The sequence below is a fragment of the Dermochelys coriacea genome, chromosome 6 (assembly GCF_009764565.3).
Source record: "Dermochelys coriacea isolate rDerCor1 chromosome 6, rDerCor1.pri.v4, whole genome shotgun sequence".
In the NCBI taxonomy this organism is placed as follows: domain Eukaryota; kingdom Metazoa; phylum Chordata; order Testudines; family Dermochelyidae; genus Dermochelys; species Dermochelys coriacea.
This window is the reverse complement of record NC_050073.1, coordinates 109,418,367-109,441,434: the sequence shown is the minus strand read 5'-3', so window position 1 is coordinate 109,441,434 and position 23,068 is coordinate 109,418,367. Positions and strand designations below refer to the sequence as shown.

The window sequence follows — 23,068 nt, the reverse complement described above, 5'->3', positions numbered from 1 at the left end:
TATCAAAATGAATCTTTGCCATGCATAGCAATTACTATTCATTAAGCAACAAATTCTGTTTTGTTCACTTAGAAAACTCCCATGGCAATTTTGTCCAAGTAAAGACTGTAGGATTTGGCACATGGGCCCTACTTGCAGAAGAGAGAAACAATTTTTTAAAATTCTAGATTTTGAAAGTCAGAGTTGAGCACCTTATCTCTACCTTACGCACTTTAGAAAAGCCCATGCTTTATGCTTATAACTATGAAAAGATGTAGAATTAGGAGTTTAAATTAAGTTAAATTAGATAGTTTTTCATGTATTTAATGCTTTGGAATTTCTCATTCTAGTATATTCTGAAAAAGTTTAGTAAATATGCTAAATGTTTTGTCAAGTCAAATCATCAGTGAACCTTTTCCTGAATAGCTTATCTATTGCATGTACATTTGAACATTAGAAAATAAGGCCTCACACAATTAACAATGAAATCATAGCTGTTCTAAGGTTTAGTCAAGTTGTATGTTTTGAGATGACCAACTACAAGCACTATGGGAGACAGATATAGATAACACATATACACACTGTTACTCCTGGGGGAATCCTGCACCACTATGCATGTGAAGAATTAGTGTCCTCAGCAGATTTCTCTGCTTCCCTGCAGAAAAATGACTTTCTGATGGGGAAGCAAAGGGAAGCCACAAGAGCGGTCATGCAACCCTTCCCAACAGTATGATTTGGGTACCCAGGGCAGCCGGCAGAGAGGTAAGTCACTGTGGGGCAGGGGAAGACCCGGTTGGTAGCTCCTACCTAGCGCTGGGCTCAGTTGCTACTCCCAGCTGGGCTGGAGAGGGCAGGACTTCCTCTTCCCTTGCACAGCAACTGGAGCCATATCAGACTCATCCCCCCAGATTTCTCCCCTGGCTGTAGGAAGCTCTGCAACTCTCCCCCTCTCCTCCCTGGTACTTCCTGCATCCAGTTGCTCCTCAGCTGCAGGGGGAAGGATCACTGTATAGGGAGCTGCTCCCTCATCCACCCAACCCCCGTGCATCCAGACCCCCTCATATCCAGACCCTCCCAACGAGCCCCCCCCACATACTGGCACAAACCCCTCAACCTCCCCCCGACGAGCCCCACTCCCCCTGAACTTAGGAAACTAACAGATATTAAGAACTACTTTACTGAATTACTCTGCAAATATACAAGTTTATAGTGAAGGTGTCAAGTCAGAAATGGCTAGATTTCCTTAAACTACAGTACACCCTTGGTATAATGAACCTGTCGGGCCATTTGTTCATTATAGCCAGCGGTCCATTATAGCAAAAGAGCCCCGCTGCAGCGGCAGGGCCAGAGGAGCCATTAACCCCCGCCGCAGAAGCGAGGCTGGAAGTGGGATCCAGGGACCAGGTTCATTAGAGCCGAAGGTTCATTGTGATGAAGGGCGTTAAAGTGAGGGTGTACTATAACTGAAAGGTATTGATGAAAATTTTCTATGCAAGGATCAGCAGCTTAAAAACAAGTTTGGAGGTCTCAGATACAAGACAGATATTCCAGTTTGAATACAGTGCCATATCTGTCAGTCAGAAGTGACCCTTGCTCTTAAAGGATAATGCCTACTTAGGAATTTGTGTCTAAGATCTTAAATAATACTTCGCTTTTCTCCAACGGGCAATTTCTAACAACATACATAGTGTTTATATACATTGCATCATGTGTATGTCATTTAAAATCTTCTCTCTTTTCCTCTGATATAACCTTCACCCAAAATCGCACAGTAGGCTCGGTCACTTGATATCCTTATGGGCAAATGTGTAATGCCAGCTTTGGTGCAAAACCAAGAATAGAACCAGGTCAGACTCTCAGTCAATATCCTATCTTACTGGCACCAAAAAACTTCACTAAAAAGTGGATTTTCTAAGCCCTGAGCTATTGGCTATGTTTTGGTGCATAACTCTACTGAATAAAATGGGAAGATTAGATCAAGTAGCAAGTTTGAAGGGCCATAAACTCATAATACTGTTCTAATGATCAGAATATTGGAGGCACCATGGCAAATCTCCACAATTCAAAAAACCTACAGTAACTTACTAGCACATTTTTCTGCTATGAAAGATTAACTAGTAAGAACAGAGGTGGCTACACGCTCCAACATTTCAATTGGTTTTTATCATTTAAAAAGAAAACTATTAGCTCTAACCCAGCTACGCACAGAACAAGTCCCTTAAGTTATTTTAAGGAATATTCCTCTAAAATATTGTGAAAATGCTGCTAAAATACTCCTCTCCCATGCTCTTATTTTAGAGACCTAATTCAGGTTCTTAGTCATCCTATGTCAGCTTTGTTATCCCTTTTAATTAAAGGTATACAGACTATATACACATCATGCCTCGGGTGTATTTTCTTTCTACAACTGGTCTTCACATGGAACTCAGGTTAATGCTCCTCTTAATTCCTCTCTCTTGAAAGTTCAAGTACTATCTTTGGACACTAACTTTTTTGTCACTAGGAATCAATAAAAGATTTTTTAAAAGCCGAGTTTTTGAGACTAGGCGTGATAATAATTTACCACTTCATTACAAATATTGAAAAAAAAGACTATTTGTGACCTCTTGATGGTACTGACATATGTCATATTAAAGACTGAATAGGTCAATAATTGAAGATTCATTCAGGTTTTTTTCTTGTTTAACAGAGGTCAGACAATTTACCAGGATAGTTTTGTTTAAACCAAATATTTGATAGAAAAATAACCTTTATAAATCCACAGAGAGAGTAAAGTTGACAAATTTCTTGAATAAACTGCACTTACGCTATGACCAGGGGGAGTGGAAGGGGTTACATCTTTAATAAATTTTTAAAGCCACTTGCTCTGTGCTCTAGCTAGCCAATTCTTGTGAAATATATCTGTTCTTATTTCTGTGTGCAGATTACATATATGCAAGGATAATCATTAAGCTAATTTCAGAAATGAAATGTTATAATTATTTTGGGGGAGATTTTGGACTGCTAGGTGGCTTCTGAGCTCTCCTCGGACCTCCCAATTCTTGGCTGCTCTAGGGGCTGGAGCAATCCCCAGAATAACTTAGGCCTGGTCTTCATGCATTTTTTGTAGTGATTTAGCTATTTTAGTATGGGTGTGATTTTCTACCAAAACAGTTCCATCAATAGAAAGGTGCCTTATACAAGCATAAACTTACTCCTCTTCCCTCACAAAGGCAAGCTATGCTTATACAAGCTCCTTTATGTGTGGTATAACTGTGTCCACTTTGGGAGCCTATACTGCTTCAACTATCATGATATAAATTAAGCATTACAATTTTTGTGCTTACACAAGCCCTTTTGACAGCCCAGACTCTGGTCTTGTCATTAGAAAAGGCTCCCTGGGCTCCTTATGGGCTGCAACTCTGCCTGGAATCTCCCTAATGAAGCTGAGTTATTTGGTCCCACTGCAACATGCCTCTCTTGCCCCAAATGACAGGGCATGCAAGGGATCCTTGGAAGTTATGGCTGTCCTTCACATTGCCTATGCTAGGGAATCCTCCCCCGCTGGTTACAGTGGTTTTAGGAACCCTTTATGCCATGTGAAAGGCTCAGAGTGCCATAATTCGGCCAGAGCTCAGGTGAGGATCTCATTCCTTTAAGTTCTGCCTCTTTATACTATCAGAAATATACAATGACAAGGAAGAAATGAACAGTTACTAACCCTACATAACCGAGGTTCTTCAAGATGTCAGTATGAATTCTACTGTCTACATGTGCCGCATGTATGCAGAATTGGAGGTTTTTGCCTAGCGTTCTCCACCAGAGTTGCACATGCAGTCTGTGCCTCTTCCTCATCCTTTGTGAGGGCATAAAGAATGGAGTAGCTGCAATCCTCCCTCAGTTGCCTCATGCCCCTGTATTAGCTGCGGACTCCAAAAGCAGGGATAGAAGGTGGGTTGTGGGATCCAAACTGACATCTTGAAGAACCAGTTATTACAGAGTAAGTACTCTTCTTTGAGTATGCATCAGTGTGGATCCCACTGTAAGTAACAGGAAGTAGTATTCTCTCAGGATGATGGGAATGAGAAGTCTCAGCTGTGTAAGTCAAACGCCAATGGAAAAAGAACTGCTCCCGCAAACTTGTTATTGGACCTTGCAGCTTAGTCTGAAGTATACTACTTGACAGAGGTCAGCTGGTTACTTCAGGTTGCTGCTTTGCAGATTTCTGATATTGGTACATTCCTAAAGCAGGTGGAAGATGTCACTTGAGCTCTGGTGGAGAGCGCCTTGATGTTGGCAGTACATACACTATACAATTATATTAATGACCAGCACAATCCTGATTTTCATTTAAGATCTCACATGATATTCTTTGTTGAATCAGAAGGTAACACCAGGATCAGGATATTTTTTTTTCCACACCCTTGCCAGTTGGCAAGGAGGGATTTATGGGTCACAGTAGCACCATGTCCAGAACTTGATAGCTTCCAGATAGAGGGGAGATGAACATTCTCCTCCTTGTTTGTATATACAGTGCATCACAGTTGTGTTGTCTGTCAGGAGCTGCACTGTGGAGTTTTGAAGACTAGACAGGAAGGCTATATGCAGGCTAGCCTAATTGCTTTTGGCTCTGGGATTAATGATGGGGGCCCCCATGTCTTCCAGGGATGAGGTCCCTGCAAATGGTTCAGGTGTGCTCTCCAAGCTGTCCCTAATGCATCTGTGATTAAAGTCCTTGTCAAGGCAGAAGCAGAAAACAGTACCCACTGCACTTTTGTGGATTCCTTCCACCATCTCAGTTCTGCAATGACATAAGATAGAACCACAATATTCTTGTTTGGCTGGTTTTCAAACAGACCAAGCTTAGCCAGAGCTGGAGCGGTTGTAGTTCAAATCTGGCAACCATCACCACATAAGGGCACACTAACATGGCCTACCATATGCTGCTACATTTGTACCGTCTTAGTTGGGTTTCATAATATCCTGAAAAATAGCAATTGCATTGGTGGGAACCTGTCTTCAGAAAGGTACACTCTTCCTACCTGGAGTCAATCCAGGAACTATATTGTCTGTGATTGGATGAGAGAGGCAAGTGTTACCATCCTGAACGTAAAGCGGTGTACGTACTGTTCAGTCTCCTCAGTTCTAGCATAAGCCAAAACCCCCTTTCGTCTTTGGGATAAGGAAATATTGGGAGTAGAAGCCTCCTCCCCTGTATGTCTGTGGTACCTCTTCTATGGCTCCCAGACAAAGCAGTTAGGCCACTTCTATTTCTCTCATCAGAAGGTTCTCTTAAAGAGGGACAGGGCAGAGGGGCGAGTAGGGACAGGGTAAGGAATGGAAATATATACGGTAGTCTTGGACAATGTTTAATGCCCATTTGTCAGCTCTGATGGCTGCCCAGTCCCAGTAAAAAGGGGCAAGGCAGATTCTGAAAGTAGAAGCAGGCTCCAGGTATGCTGCAGCATAATTCTTGGTGCTCCGGTCAAATCTGATGCAGAGTTGACCAAGGAGACAGAAGACAGATATCACCTGGAGTACGTAAGCCTCTCTCTTCATTGGTACCCTAGCTATTGAACCCAGAAGTATGATGCTGCCCTCTGCCGGTGATGGTACATGTAGGTTTTCCTACAAGGAGATGGCAGATTCCAACAGACCTCAGTGTGCCCTTTTCCTGGAGGGAAAGAAGCACTTCATCTGTTCTCTGGCTGCCTATCTGATTACTACAAAAAAAAGTCACACAATCATTTATCTTTTTAAATCTAGCTGTTTTCTGTGTCTCATAATTAAAGGCTAAAGTCTTATCAGGTAGCAGTTTTGCAAATAAAGCTGTTTCATCACAATTATAAAGTTGTTCTTCATGGTAGTCTTCATTTTGTAAAATAGATTTTAACTCTGTGAGAAACGTGTTTGCAGCCGATTCATCAGCTGATCGGCTTTCTCCAGAAATCGATACCTGCACTATGGCATGATGCTTTAAAAAAAAAAAAAAAACCTTATAAACCCCTTGCTGGCTGGGAATGATTCATCCCCCGTTAAATTTCCAATTTTTGTCACTTGGGCTTCAAGAATTGGCCAATTTAGCGGCATTCCTTTCAGCCTTTCCTGAGCAAACTCCATGCGCATGGCTTTGTCTATTGTGGGTTTTGCTGAATAGTGCACACATTTTCACTTAAGCCCCACAGCAGAATCGATATTTTGTATGAAGCCATTCAGTTTAGATTTGTTTTTTAGCCATCCTCGGAGAGTAGATTTGGCAATCCCAATATCTTTTGAAACTTTGGCTTGGGTTTCTCCGCTATTTACTCGATCTATTGCAGCAAGCTTTTCTTCTACAGTGTAGGAACGCTGACGCTTGCCCTCTGCCATTATATTAGGCCTATGGTTAAAATTTTCTAATGTAATTATATATATATAATATATATATATTACTATATGACTACTATATATTATACATCTCTCTAGCATGATCATGACTAAGCATGCATGATACGTCTTTACCAATATCGGTAAAGATGTACAACACATTACCGCTCTGCACTTCCTATTTCTATGTCAGTGAGTTAGTGAGCAAATCTGTAGCACTACATAGGAAGTTCCTGCACTGCGCGTTAACGAGTCTCACATGTTAAAACAGGTAGCACTGGGAGGCATGGCGCTACCGCGCGTTAAGCAGATTCGTGCATAAACGGGTCTGTACTGTATTTTGTGATCAGGACTTGGTAGTTTGCCATCCAAAGTTGCAGTGAGGCTGATGAATTGCATCTAAATAATTCCAAACTTTTTGGATCTTTGTTCTTAGAAGTGTCTTTAGGGGACTTAAATTTTTCTTGCACTGCTAAAACAACCAGGATCCCTGGATATGAATGGGCATAAAAGTGCTCAAAGCCCTTTTAGGGAATTTGATCTCTCTTCCTCACTTCTTTAGCAACTGCATGGTTGGGAACTAGGGTTGTCAATTAATCACAGTTAACTCATGTAATTAACTCAAAAAATTAATCGCCATTAAAAAAATTGTGATTAATCGCAGTTTTAATTGCACTGTTAAACAATAAAATACCAATTGAAATTTATTAAATATTTTGGATGTTTTTCTACATTTTAAAATATATTGATTTCAATTACAACACAGTATACAAAGTTGACAGTGCTCACTTTATATTATTTTTATTACAAATATTTGCACTATAAAACGGCAAACAAAAGAAACAGTATTTTTCAATTCACCTCATACAAGTACTGTAGTGCAATCTCTTTATTGTGTAAGAGTGACTTACAAATTTAAATTTTTTTTTTTGGTTACATAACTGCACTCAAAACCGAAACAATGTAAAATTTTAGAGCCAACAAGTCCACTCAGTCCTACTTCTTGTTCAGCCAATTGTTAAGACAAACAATTTTGTTTACATTTATGGGAGATAATACTGGCCACTTCTTATTTACAATGTCACCTGAAAGTGAGACCAGGCATTTGCATGGCACTTTTGTAGCCAGCATTGCAGGGTATTTACATGCCAGTTATGCTAAACATTCATATGCCCCTTCATGCTTCGGCCACCATTCCAGAGGACATTCTTCCATGCTGATGATGCTTGTTAAAAAAAAAATTAATTAATTAAATTTGTGACTGAACTCCTGGGGGGAGAATTGTATGTCTCCTACTCTGTTTTACCCGCAGTCTGCCATATATTTCATGTTATAGTAGTCTTGGATAATGACCCAGCACACGTTGGTAAGTTTAAAAACACTTTCACTGCAGATCTGACAAAACACAAAGAAGGTACCAATGTGAGATTTCTAAAGACAGACATATCACTCAACTCAAGGTTTAAGAATCTGAAGTGCCTTCCAAAATCTGACTCAGATGATGAAAATGAACATGCGTTGGTTCACACTGCTCTAGATGGTTATCGAGCAGAACCAGTCATCAGCATAGACACATCCTCTGGAATGGTGGTCGAAGCATGAAGGGACATATGAATCTTTAGTGCATCTGGCACATAAATATCTTGCAGCTCAGGCTACAACAGTGCCTGCTCTCTCTTTCAGGTGATATTGTAAAGAAGAAGTGGGCAGCATTATCTCCTGCAAATGTAAACAAACTTGTTTGTCCAAGTGATTGGCTGAACAAGAAATAGGACTGAGCGGACTTGTAGGCTCTAAAGATTTACATTGCACTCAAAAATAAAAGTTATATTTTGTACATAATTCTACTTTTGTAAGTTCTACTTTCATGATAAAGAGATTGCACTAAACTATTTGTATTAAGTGAATTGAAAAATACTATTTATTTTGTTTACAGTGCAGATATTTGTAATCAAAAATATAAAGTAAGCACTGTACACTTTGTATTCTGTGTTGTAATTGAAATCAATACATTTGAAAATTAAAAAATATCCAAAACTATTTAAAGAAATGGTATTCTTATTATTTAACAGTGAAATTAATCACGATTAATTTAATTGTGATTAATTTTTTTAATCGCTTGACAGCCCTAGTGGGAACCTGTCTTCAGGAAGGTACACACTTGCCAACCAGGCTCCTATGTACTCTATCATCTGTGATAGGATAAAAGAGGCAAGTGTTACCATCCTGAATGCGAGGTGGTATATGTATTGTTCAGTCTCCTCAGTTATAGCATAAGACAAAGAACACCTTTCTTCTTTCGGATAAGGAAATATTGACTAGTAGAAGAGGTTGAATTGCACTGCATTTTCTCTTGCTGCTTAAGCAAAAGGGACTGAGGTGTGCACCAAGTCAGCTGCTCTTTGTGGAGCTGGGAGCTACTGCAGAAAGGCCTGGAACTTCCACCCTGTGGAACTATGCAAACAAAGGAAGTAGTGAAAGAAGCAAGGATGTGGTGCCGGAGAAGTTCCAAATGGAGGGAGAGGGCTGCTTATCCAACCCAAAGAGAGGAAGAGGATCCCTTCTGTCCTTTTCAGCAGCTTCCTGACCTCACTCCCTTAGACAACTATATAATATCAGGAGTTAAGCTATCTGGACAGTTACACTAGCACCATCAGTATCTAATACCTCCTATGTATGTTTTAAAAAAAAGACATCTATAGTTCTTGTGGGAAAAGCTAGGTCAGACATGAGTCTTGCATTTGAGTCTAAACCCACTGAGAGTAGTAACCAGACTTCTTCTAGTAGTTTAGGTGTCACTTCTGTGAGGCCCTGTCTCATGCATGCAGGAGAGATGGAACTCAAGGAGTATCCAGCCTACTACTCTTTTTAGATCTTCGGTGGCAGATCTAATAGTCTAAGATTAAAAAAATATAAGTATCTGCACTCCTTCCCTATGCTGAAATGTCACCTGACATCTTGAGTCCCACAGCAAACTAGTACATCCATGTTTTCTGTGAGGTGGATAGTAAACTCAGTGAGTTTATATTCTGAGATGTAGTTACAGTTGATAAGAACACCAAAATGTACCAACCAGAACCAATTTACTAGAGAGGTCCTTTTTTAAACTGATTTTTTTTAAAAGATCTAATAATCTTGTGAGTTTCACAACCTTATATTTTGAGGTTTGAACAGGGGGATGGGTTTTGACAGAAGTATCTTTGGCCGAGAATAGTGCAGACAATCTTATCTAATTTTGCAATGTGTGCATGTGTTTTTCCAGCTTTACTTCATCTTTTTCATGAAGGTGTACTGGTATCTTGAGATCTGATTAACTGACATTCAAAGTAAACATCCTTTCTTGTCATGTCTGAATTTGAGTGATGTAATGCTAACCTTTTAAAACAATTTTATGGGATTCGTTATAAGGCTGTATCCTTAAATATGGTGTGGCTCACTGCTATCATATAATCCCACCATTTGTGCAGCATGACAGATATAACCAACCTGCCCAGTTAATTTTTTTGATATTGGTATTTAGATATGAGGTATTATCTTGTATTGGACTAAATTCTATTGGTGAGAGAGACAAGCTTTTGAGCTTACACAAAGCTCTTTAGTTTTATCTAAAGTGAATGCACCCAGACTTGAAGAAGAGCTTTGTGTAAGATCAAAAGCTTGTCTCTCTCACCAACAGAAGTTGGCCCAATAAAAGATAACCCCTGGATAGACAATCTTTGGCACTGGGGTTGCATCTTTTCTGTAGAGGTTTGCCTGTCCTCACCCTTGCCTGTCATTATTTCTTTTGTTATCTGTCTAATATAGACTAAGTTTCTAGAGACAAATACCTTATTTTGAGTCAGTAGAATTTCTCACACAACACACTTTAGAAATAAAAAATTGTGTCTTGCATTATTCAAGGATCCATAAGTGGTACTTGCTCCAATTCTGGGAACCTTCTCACAGAAAGTGTCCAATTCAAGTTCCCAGGAGTACACATGTAGGGAATGCCATCAGAGGCATCTCAGCTGATCTAAGTGATCATAGGGATACAAAGGGTGATCCACATTTTTCTGGTCAATCATGCACTGACTATGGACCATTGTTGAGTTACTTTTTGTGAGTGGTGCAGTAGTCAACTGTACAACATTAACTGCTACCTCAGAAAGATTAATAAATCACCAATATACTTTTACTTGGAAAGTCTGGTATTACCTTAATTAAATCACCTGAATTTGAGTTTGACTTTGAGAAACTGCTTTATATATTGTGGGAGGCTTTATGCTGCAAGAGAGTGTGAATGTGAAAAAATCTGTGTTTGGGTGTGATGTTTGTGTAATAAGGCATGTGATCAGAGATAAAGCATAATTAATATGCAGATTAAAGTCTTAGTTTTGCTAAAAAACTGAATTTATTTTGAAAGAAAATACTTGTGTGATCTGAACTCTACTTTTTGGAGAGAATTTCACAATATACTGCAAATCATTGTATTTATCTTCACCAATAAAAGAAAAGGTTCTCTGCAAGTGCAGGAGAATCATTTTAGCTAGGATCAAGAGTCTAGCCTACAGCTATGCACTGTCACTACAAGGAAAAAGGAGACTGTCATTTTCATTTGATCTGAGAAATAGAAAGATTTCCAAAGTTTTTAAAGGTTACAGACTAGCAGCCGTGTTAGTCTGCATTCGCAAAAAGAAAAGGAGTACTTGTGGCACCTTAGAGACTAACAAATTTATTTGAGCATAAGCTTTCGTGAGCTACAGCTCACTTCATCGGATGCATTTGGTGGAAAATACAAAGGGGAGATTTATATACACACAGAGAACATGAAACAATGGGTTTTATCATACACACTGTAAGGAGAGTGATCACTTAAGATGAGCCATCACCAGCAGGGGGCGCGGAGGGAGGAAAACCTTTCATGGTGACATGAAACTTTTTAACTGCAACATGATGCAGAAGTGATACTGCATTCTTGTGTGACTTTGAGGAATTGACATTTGTAATTCTCTGCCCTTCCCCATATGGTTCTGCATTATCTGCACAGTTCTGAATGTGCTAGAGTACTTAGTCTAATACTTCTCCAGATTTGCATTCATTTTACAGCAATTTCCTGTTAAGCAATGTGTTAACTATAAAATTGTCCTGCTGACTGAAAAAAACATTAAGGCCTTGTGCTCAGTTTCATCTATTGGATCTGCTTGCTCTCCATTGTCCATGAACAGGGTGGATAAAAATCAATTGGATTTTTTTTTATTTAAATCTGATTGTTTTGATAAAATGCTTTTTGAGGAAAAAAACTATATAAAGATAATTTAAGATACATTATAGCTCAAAGATACCTCCTCATGGAATAGGGATTATGAAATTCTAATTCTATAGTATGAGACAATACAGTATATTCATGTAATGTTTAAGAAAAGTTTTATAAATAAGTTCCAATAGTTCATGGATTAGGGACCCAATCGTATGGGATTCCAGGGGCTTCTGTAGAGATTATTTAGGTTAATCTTCCTATCTACCCAATGGGACTCAGTGCTCAATCTAGAACAATGGTGGGCAGACTATGGCCCGCGGGCCACATCCGGCCTGCAGGACCGTCCTGCCCGGACCCTGAGATCATAGCCGGGGAGGCTAGCCCCCTTCCCCCACAGCCATGCCACCGCACAGGCAGCGCTCTGGCCCGCTGCTCCTCTCGGGCAGCGCAGCGGCATGGCTGGCTCCGGCATGGTAAGGGGGTGGGGAGTGGGGGGTTGGATAAGGGGCAGGGGTCCCCAGGGACGGGCAGGGGACAGGGAGCCGGGGGGTTAGATAGAGAGTGGGGTCTCAGAGAGCAGTTGGGGCAGAGGTTCCTGGGAGGGGGCAATCAGGGATCGAGCAAGGGGGTTGAATGGGTCCAATGAATTGTTCAATGATTGTTGGAGCGAAATACATCTGGACAAGGAGAAGAAGGCTGGAGATAAATGTGAGAAGCAAGGGACAGGCAATAGAAACAAAAGTGAAATTCTTTGAGCAGCATATTCCAGAAGTCTTGAGGTCTTTCTGAGTGTAGCCTTCATTGATTTGAGATCTACCATACTATTCTCTCACTAGAAAGGAAAACCTATAATGGCAGCAGGCCATAAAAGAGACCCAGTTTGGGAATATATTAATGAAGCTCCTCTACCTCTGGGTAAGACAGGCATACATGTAAAATGCAAACAGTGCAACAAAGAAATGCAGGGCCTAGTTGCCAGAATAAAATATCATGAGAAATGTTCCTTCTCAGGAGGAAACTGCACTGAAGATGATGAAAGGAACATGTCTGCACATGCAGGATCTTTAGGTTGGTAAACTTTTTTATTTCACACTTTTCTTAAGGACTGCCTGTCTACCTGCTGGACTAGTCCTGAATTCTCATGTTTGAGCGAAATATAGTTGTTACTCTATACTATCATTTACTATCATTTTAGATGCAGTTGTGATAAAAAACAACTGAAATAGGCAGATCTCTCTTTTAAAATTTCACCTTTAAAGTAGTACTGAGGGTCAGTGAATGCAATGAGTAAGACTAAATGAGCAAGCAGTATGGTAATAATAATTAAATAACTGCAATGACTTATTTTGTTTAGGAGAATCCATCCTCAACATACAAGATTCTGAAGACTATCCACCTTCAAGATCACCATCATTTTTTATAGTTTCAATGTTATCTGACAAAGATAGTGTTTCAGTCACATCATGTATGTCACATAGCCACAGTATAACACCTGTAGCAAAAAGAAAAAAAAAACTCCATCGTCCAGAAACAACCATAGATAAGTTTGGGATAAGACCCAGCAGATTACAAAAAGAGGTAATTGATGAAAAAATTGCCCAGTTTGTTTATGCAACCAACTCTCCTTTCCGCATGATTGAGAACTCATACTTCATTAACATGATTCAGTCATTAAGACCAGGATAGAGTCCACCCAACAGAGCAGATGTCACAGGCAAATTGCCGGATAAAGTATATGAAAGAGAAATTATGCCGTGTGCAAAAGGTCTAGAGGGTGAAATTGTTAACCCGAGTCTTGATGGATGGAGCAATGCCCACAATGATCCTGTTGTATATGCTTGTGTGACAACAGAAGTAGGGAATGTCTTCCTTATAGAAGCAATTGATACATCAGGAAATGCACACACAGAAGAATACTTACAAGTAGCAGCAGTAAAAGCTATAACAAATTGTGAAAAAAAATGCAAACGTCTAGTACGCAGCTTGGTCACAGACAATGCTGCAAATGTATCCAAGATGAGAAGAAATTATTTAGAAGAGAGTCCTAAGCTAGTAATATACGGTTGCAATGCTCATTTGTTGCACCTCCTAGCCAAAGACTTCAGTGTTCCAGAAATAAAGGCTAATGTTGTTGAAATTGCAAATACTTCAGTAACAACCACTTTGTAGCAGCTGCTCTGAAAAAAGTGGGAGGAACCAAGCTAATTCTCCCACAAGACGTGCGATGGAACTCAGCAGTGGACTGTTTTGAGCACTATATCAAGAACTGGCCTAATCTGATGACAGTTTGTGAACAAAATCATGAAAAAAACAATGGCACTGTCACAGCCAAAATTCTCAACATTGGGCTTAAGAGAAATGTTGCACACATGCCGAGTACCCTGAAGCCTATTTCTGTAGCCTTGAACAAAATGCAGGGAAATAGCTGTTTTATTGCTGACGCTGTTGAAATTTGGAAGGAACTGAGTGAGATCTTAAATATGCAATGACAGAGTTAAATTACAAGCATTAAAAAAATGAACTGGACAAGCATTATCACCAGCTCATTTTCTTGCAAATATTCTCAATATTGGTATCAGGGTCAAACCTTAACTGCTGAAGAAGAGGAGTTGGCTATGACCTGCACATCCAACAATCATCTCTCCATAACGTCAACTATAAGAAACTTCAGAGTTAAGGGTGAACCATTAAAGAAATATACTGATGATGTTTTAAAGAAAGTCACACCAGCGAACTGGAGGAAGTCACTTAAGCACTTGGTTTCAAAGACTACTGAAGTGATAATCTCACTTTTACCAGTAGTAGCTTCTTCTGCTGGTGTAGAAAGAATATTTTCTTCCTTTGGACTAATTCCAAACTGAGAAATTGTTTGGGACCTGAAAAAGCAGGAAAGCTCATTTTTCTTTTCCAGATTATGAACCAACAGGAAAATGAAGGTGAAGACGACTGAGTTAGCTGCAGAAGCCAATATTTTAAGTTTCTCATGTTGACCTGACTGACAATTTAAACAAACACAAACCTGATTTTAAAAGACTTGAATGTTGAACAAAATTCAAAAATTCATATGCTCATTTTGTTAAAATATTATATGTTTGCTGTTGAAGAAAAAAATCCAGAATACAGAACGTTGTTGTTTTAGTTAAATAAAGCAATTTAAATGTCTGTCTGGTGATGTTCTCCTCCTAATATAGCATGGCAAGAAAATCTTCCAAATATTAATGATTAACTTGTTGAATTGGAGACATTTCTGAAGTCATTGGGAGGTGAACTATCTGCTTCAATTATCTTTGGTAAATGAAATAACCAAACAATCATTCATTTTGTGATATAGCTGTAAAACTAATCTGAAAAGTTTTCAAAATAAATAACTTTAAAAATGTATAATGTGTACCTTCTAAAAATGAAACCTACATCTATCTCTGAGTTGTGAAGAATATGTATTAAGGTTATAACAATCAACAAGAATGCACTTTTATGTAGAAATCCATAATTAAATCTAGTCTTCCTGACTAGTGATTTAAATCAAATCCACTCTGTCCATGAATGCTGAGCTTCTTACTCAATGCTATCATTAGTCCTATGGCTATGTTATCTTCAGTCATGTTGTACCTCAGCTATGGAATTCATAACCAATTAAAATAAAATTATTTGCCAAATAAAATTTTTGAATCAATGCTAAACTCAAAATTGTAGCCAAGTTTTTCAAAATGATTTGTATCTGGAAAGATGTTTAAAGCATGTCCTCGTGTGTTAATTTGGATGTATGTTTCCTATGCAAATTGTGTCCATGAACAAAAATAAATGAGACATTCCCCAAACAAAAAGCCATCCCACGCCTGGTCCTACTGTCATTGCAAGTATAAGTTAATACAATATTTTAAGCATCTTTGCTTTTTTGTAATATCTTCCATATTTAAAAATGAAAGTGTAAATTAATTTATACTATCTAGGATATTTGCTTACTTTTTATTTCTCACTTTAAATAATGCAAATTTCACGTGTTTCTAATCAGTTTTGCTTTTTGCATTTCTGTTATGTTCAGTTTTCAAACACTACAGAGAAGTTTAAAATAAAAGAAAAAAATTAAAATAGAAATGTATGCTTTTGTAATTTTTTTTATATTATTCCCTGTGGACTTAATCTACATGATACAATCCCTTTAGTCATCAAGATATGATCCCCAAGATACCCAGAACAAAGGATACTACAGAAATGCAAGGAGTTCTTACATTTTTGTTTTGAGAATTTATTAAATTGAATATGCAGATGCACATATTAGACAGCTAATGTGTCATCTGGGAAAAAAAACAGTCACATATCCTTAAACGGACTAAATGGGGAAGGGGGAGAAAGGAAGACAAACCAGAAAAGTAGCTAACTTGACCTATGAAACTACAAAACCTGGTCTGTATTACTGTTAGTTTGCTCACATTAAGTATAGCTTACTGAAGAGTTGTGTTTTGGGTTTGTTTTTAAATCTCCTAACTATGGTTAGCTCCTGGGACCAAGACCGCATAAACAGAGTCTTAAAGTTTGAAAAGAGGGAGGTTTATAATGATGATGCAATCTATACCATGACTGGTGCCCCTGTAATTTATAAAACCAGCCACTACACACAAAAATGGCATTAGGGCTGTAACAATTGTTCTTTCACTATTTCAGATCTATCCACCCTGCAAATAAAGACAAGAAAGAGGTTGGGAAGAGAATAGCTCCTGTTCATCCCACAACTCTGTGCAGGGTTCACCCATGGGCATCCTCAGCCCCAAACTACAGCACAGGGGGAAGCCAGGAAAGAGCAAGAAAGAAAGAAAGAAAGAAAGAAAGAACAAAGCAAAGCTGATGGCAATCCAGGCAAACAGGATCCCGTCCTCTCAGCATCTCTGCAGCAAAGTCATCAATACAGTCACTGCCAGAGCACGTTATGATTAACTAGATTGACAGACACACATTGAAGAGGCTGGCTGTAACCATGAGCTACAGAAGGACCGGCAGGACAACAGGACCTGCCCAGCCTTTTGTTCTGTTTGTGTCATGGGAGAAGGGAAAGGAGGTGAGGTTCAATGCTCCTCAAAAATTGGCAAAACACAAGCTAACCCCACCCCCTGTCAACCGCCTCCTGCTCCCTCACTGCACACCCCACCTACCCACTCCCACCCGATACCCCACAGTCTTCCCATACACCACCCTACGTCCCATCACCCTCCCTCACAGCTCCAGCCCCCCGACAGGCACAGGGCTCAGCCCCCCATGTCCCCTCCCCAGACACCACCCCGTGCCCCATCACCCTCCCTCATAGCTCCAGCCCCCCGACAGACACAGGGCTCAGCCCCCCATGTCCCCTCCCCAGACACCACCCCGTGTCCCATCACCCTCCCTCCCATACTCCAGCCCCCGACAGACACAGGGCTCAGCCCCCCATGTCCCCTCCCCAGACACCACCCCGTGCCCCATCACCCTCCCTCACAGCTCCAGCCCCCCGACAGGCACAGGGCTCCGCCCCCCATGTCCCCTCCCCAGACACCACCCCGTGTCCCATCACCCTCCCTCCCATACTCCAGCCCCCGACAGACACAGGGCTCAGCCCCCCATGTCCCCTCCCCAGACACCACCCCGTGCCCCATCAGCCTCCCTCCCATACTCCAGCCCCCCGACAGACACAGGGCTCAGCCCCCCATGTCCCCTCCCCAGACACCACCCCGTGCCCCATCAGCCTCCCTCACAGCTCCAGCCCCCGACAGACACAGGGCTAGGGCACAGCCGGCCTCTTCCCCTCCCTCACTCACCGCTCGGGTGCTGCAGGCTCCGGCGATGCGCGCAGGGCTTGGCGAGGCGGCCGGGGCCGCTCAGCCCGGGAAGGGATGTCAGGGAGCGGGACGGCACCACCAACTCCTCCGGCCTCCCCGCCCGCCGGCAGCCCTGGGAGCTACTACAGCTGCCGCCGCAAGACCCCGCCCGCGGGAGCGGCACTGACAGTTGCGGGCAATGAGAGTCGTCGCCGCCGCCCCGCGCCCCCTTCCCGTCTCCCAGCCTCTGCGACTCGCTCCGCCCTACCGAAAATGGCGGCCCCTCCCGACCCACAATGCTCCACGGCCAAACCCATGACGTCACCCCGCTGGCGGGGGCAGAAGCTCGAGAGCTTGCAAGGGAGCGCGTGCGCCGGCGAGAGCGCGAGGGCCGGCGGGGCACGGGGCAGGGGCAGCCGCCGCCTTCACCCTCCTATTGCAGCGCGGGGCAGCAATAGGAGAGTGGCGAGGCGCAGGCTTAACACAGCCCCCTCTGCTGGACATATGAGGGAAAGAATCCCCCCGGGGAGGCGAGTCCGCCGGCGGGCAGGGGCAGCTTGGCGGCTGAGGCAGGACCAGACTCATGCTGCGGAGGGGAGGGGAGGGGAGGAAGGGGAGATAACGGTTAGACAAGTTCATCTTGACCACTGCCCCCCACTTGCTGCGGGACGCTCCCCAAGAGAAGAGCAGAGACAGCGCCTCTCCCTACTCCGCCTCTAGCCTGTGCTGTCCTCCTTGACCAAGACAAAATTGCCAGCTTCAGTTCAAAAATCATGCAGCGGCCCCCAGAAGTGGTGAGATTTTTACAGAGGGTTGCATTGGCTTGTTTCGCTCTGACTCTGGAATGCCCCATCCCCAGTGTGTGAGGCACATTTAGCATTGCCCACCTTCCCAAATGCATTGGGTAAGGTGATTTTGGCCCCTGCTGCAGAAGGTTTCCCTCCCACATCTGCCTATTCCTTGCCTAGCAATTAATTTTGCTCCCAACCTCCAGATCAGCCCTGTCTCTTCAGTCTTCGCATCACTTCAGCCCATTGCTCTGCACCCAGTGCCGGGTTTACAATGGTGCCTTGGAGCCGGGCCCATGCTCAGAAGGGGCCCGGTCAGCTCTGCTTGCACTGTGCCCTGAGACCCTGCCAGCCCGCTGGCTCCCTCCTACCCCCCCCCCGCCCACCACTTACTCCTCTCGGCCTGCCCACTGGGCGACCAAGGGCTCTTCTCCATGCCCTGGCCCCACCCACCAGTTTCTCTCTGCGTCCTGGCTGGACCCAAGTGTACCTCTGGCTCGGCCAGTCTCTACTTCCCACCACCTTTGGGGCCGCACTTGTCTCTCTGGAGCTGAACCTCCTGGGTTGGTGCTGCCAGGGTCCCTTTTCAACCAGGCATTCTGGTCGAAAACTAGACCCCTGGCAACCCTATTTGAGAAGTATAACGCAGATAAAGTACATCGCTTTTAATGTGTGCTAAATTAGTTGAGTTAAAGCTTTAAATCCTAGTCTAGGCAAGGCCGCAATTCATGTGCAATGAAAGGCAGAGTTTGACTGACATTTCCTGAATGCCTATCCATGCATCTTAATGTTCTCTTGGCTGTTTTTTGTATGACAGTTCCTAGATTATTAATTTCTTTAAAAAGAACAATCTGGAAAAGGAGACTTTTCTAAGCTTCACTGGCTTGCAAAAAAGACTGACAGTAGCACATGAAAATCCCATAATCATACTGTTTGGCTAGACACCACTGGAACATGCACACCTTAGAAAATTTGCAGAACAGAGCCTGTCTCCTGTTCACCTTTGCACCTTAAGGTGCACAGGAGACAAGCAAGGCTTCTTGTGAGGGTTCTGCTTTAGCCCATATATAGCATCAGTACTCTTTTGCTGTGCAGCTAAATTATCTACACACAATGGAACTTGGCATGTTTTGAGCTTAATGAAAGACCCTATGCAAAATGTACTGTATGTATACAGTTTCAGATGGCCATAGGTCAGACCAAAAACAAATTTCACCATAACACTTTGTGACACTTGAGAACTACTTTTAATGCCGCTTTCAAATTTTAATTCCAACTGTCCTGGCCATCAAAGAAAGGAGTCACATTATATTTACCCAACTTTTGTACTTAAAAATAGTCTGAACCATTTTTGCCCAAAATTAAAAACAATCATGTTTGGACAGAGACCAATCCTTGTGATGAAAGATGGGAGGTGAGGTGGTTTAAAAGGAAAGATGAGAAGTTTATTTTTGACATGTTTAATATGAAGAAACAGTAGAATCTCCATGAGGAGGTGGTATCAGAGGGACATGAACAGTCTGTATCATACATGTATGTATGTATGTATGTAAGCCTGGACAGGCATTCAGATGCTATGGTGCATCATTATATAAGTACCTAGCTAGATAACGAGGGAGAGCTAGATATCAGTATAAATCAGTATAAATGTGATGAGACCATAGGAATGAATGAGATTGCTCAGATGGCAAGTGTAAAAGGGGGGTACCAAGGACAGACTCATTAATATTAACAGAGGTGGCAGGTGGGAGAAAAGAGGATCAAAGGCAATACTATAGTGGTCAGAGAGGTAGGAGAACCAGGTAAGGGGAGAGTCACAGAAGCCTAATAAAAAAACTCAAGGAAAAGTGGATGGATGGTGCTGCCAATGGCAGCTGTGAGAAATTATGGAGAAGAAGTCTTAAGACTTCAAAAAGGATGGTGGCATTAAAATATATCCCAGAGGTAATGCTGATTTTCTTGTTGTAGAGATCATGATTGCTTTTTGATGGAAAATTAAATATCAGTTCTGTAGAGCAGCAATTTTTGTGCCCTTTGTCTCAATTAAACATACACACACACACGTTTGGCAATTTCTCGTTAATGGTTTGTTATCTATTGATATTTGTAGCAGGGAGCTACTGAACAGAGCTCTAGCATTAGCAATAGATAGGAAGCTGTCATAGGTTATGACTCTTCACATTATGGGAGCTAGTTGTGTGTTTCTACAGAAATATGAAAGTAAAAGAAGGAATAGAGGACAACCCTATATCCATACTAAACATTAAAAGAGGTAGGGGGATCAGATCTACTTGGTCTGGAAGTTCAATTAGTTTTCATGAATATGCATAAGATTTAATTAAAATTAGAACACATCCTAATTACGCAAGAGAGCTGATACAAAGAAACTGCTTCTGTCTTTTGGCTAAACAATATTCACCGCCTCCTCCCTGTCACCCATTTATTTAAAAAAATAGTAATTCTGCAGTTACTGTTTTGCCCCAGAGACTTGAATGGCTCTGAACAAAGCAACTACTCTAACATGCTCAGATACATAATGCACTTTGTCTAATAAAACATATATATATGGTTTTTGGTTTTGATCTCTTCCTTAGTAGTACATATTTCATAAGCTTCCACTCAGATAAGTTTCTAATTTGCTGGAACCAAGGGGCCACACAAGTCCCTCTACTAATCATGTGTATCAGAAAAGACATTGACTCTATGTGCCTCTGCAGCAAGCTTCCACCTGATCTCAGACACAATAGAAGCCCCTCCAATCAAAGGTCTGATGGATTAGGCCTCTAAGAGTATGTCTACACTACAAAATTAGGTTGATTTTATAGAAGTCGATTTTTAGAAATCGATTTTATACAGTCGATTGTGTATGTCCCCACTAAGCGCATTAAGTTGGCAGCGTGTGTCCTCAATACCATACCTAGCATCGACATACGGAGCAGTACACTGTGGGTAGCTATCCCACAGTTCTTGCAGTCTCCACTGCCCATTGGAATTCTGGGTTAAGCTCCCAATGCCTGATGGGGCAAAAACATTGTCGAGGATAGTTTTGGGTACAAGTCGTCAGTCGCCCCTCCCTCCCTCCCTCTATGAAAGCAACGGCAGACAATCGTTTTGCGCCTTTTTTCTTGGGTTACCCGTGCAGACGCCATACCACGGCAAGCATGGAGCCCGTCAGCTTACTGCTGCTGTTGTGAGCATTGTAAACACCTCACACATTATCATGGAGTAAGTGCAGAACTGGGCTAAGAGATGCCAGCACAAGGACAATTGTGATGAGGACATGGACACAGATGTTCCTGAAAGCACAGGCTGTGGCAATAGGGACATGCTGGTGGCAGTGGGACTGGTTGATACAATGGAACACCGATTCTGGGCCCGGCAAACAAGCACAGACTGGTGGGACCGCATAGTGTTGCGGGTATGGGATGATTCACAGTGGCTGCGAAACTTTCGCATGCGTAAGGCAACTTTCCTTGAACTTCGTGAGTTGCTTTCCCCCACCCTGAAGCGCAGGAATACCAAGATGAGAACTGCCCTGACAGTTGAGAAGCAAGTGGCGATAGCCCTGTGGAAGCTTGCAACACCTGACTGCTACCGGTCAGTCGGGAATCAATTTGGAGTGGGCAAGTCTACTGTGGGGACTGCTGTGACCCAAGTAGCCAATGCAATCACTGACATTCTGCTATCAAATGACTCTGGGAAATGGGCAGGTCATACTGGATGGCTTTGCTGCAATGGGGTTCCCTAACTGTGGTGGGGTAACAGACGGAACACATCGCTATCTTGGCACCGGACCACCTTGCCAACCAGTATATAAATCGCAAGGGGTACTTTTCAATGGTGCTGCAAGCACTGGTGGATCACAAGGGACGTTTCACTGACATCAATGTGGGATAGCTGGGAAAGGTGCATGATGCTCGCATCTTTAGAACTCAAGGCTGTTCGAGCATTTGCAAGAAGGGACTTACTTCCTAGACCAGAAAATTACCTGTGAGGTATGTTGAAATGCCAATAGTTATCCTTGGGGACCCAGCCTACCCCTTGCTCCCATGGATCATGAAGCCGTACACAGGCAGTTTGGACAGTAGTAAGGAGCAGTTCAACTATAGGCTGGGCAAGTGCAGAATGGTGGTAGAATGTGCCTTTGAATGTTTAAAAGCTCTCTGGCGTTGTTTGCTGACTAGGTTAGACTTCAGCGCAACCAACATTCCCATTGTTATTGTTGCGTGCTCCATATCTATGAGAGTAAAGGGAAGATGTTTATGGCGGGGTGTGAGGTTGAGGCAAATTGCCTGGCAGCAGATGCTGAGCAGCCAGACACCAGGGCGATTAGAAGAGCACAACTAGGCACGCTGCACATCAGAGAAGCTTTGAAAACCAGTTTCATGACTGGTCAGGCTACAGTGTGACAGCTGTGTGCGTTTCTCCTTGCTGAAAACCCACCCCCTTTGTTGATTTTAATTCCCTGTAAGCCAACCACCCTCCCCTCTTCAATCACAGCTGGCAAAGGAAATAAAGTAACTAATGTTTTGAAACCATGCACTCTTTCTTTATTAATTAAAAAAAAGTGAGATAACTGACAAGGTAGCCCAGGTGGGGTGAGGTGCGAGAGGAGGGAAGGACAAGGCCACATTGCTTACTGTAACCACACTACAAATCAAAACTGTTGAATGACAGCCTTCTGTTGCTTGAGCCATCCTCTGGAGTGGAGTGGCTGGGTGCCTGGAGCCTCCCCCCCCCCGCGTTCTTGAGCATCTGGATGAGGAGGATATGGAATTTGGGGAGGAGGGCAGGCGGTTATACAATGGATGCAGCGCGGGTCTGTGCTCTTGTTGGCTTTCCTGCAGCTCCAACAGATACTTCATCGTGTCCGATTGCTCCCCCACTAGCCTCAGCATCGCCTCCTGCCTCTGCTCTTCATGCTCACTTAATGC

The 23,068-nt window shown here is 42.4% G+C and overlaps 1 protein-coding gene across 1 annotated transcript in view; it reads right to left on the bottom strand.

Moving 5' to 3' along the window:
- The window catches only part of LOC119857433 (kinesin light chain 1), a 120,294-nt gene that overhangs the window by 67,784 nt on the left and 29,442 nt on the right, over positions 1 to 23,068 (bottom strand). The window contains 3 exon segments of the mRNA XM_043516411.1: positions 4,813 to 4,820; positions 18,637 to 18,710; positions 18,712 to 18,761. Of these exon segments, the coding sequence (XP_043372346.1) occupies positions 4,813 to 4,820; positions 18,637 to 18,710; positions 18,712 to 18,761 (132 nt within the window).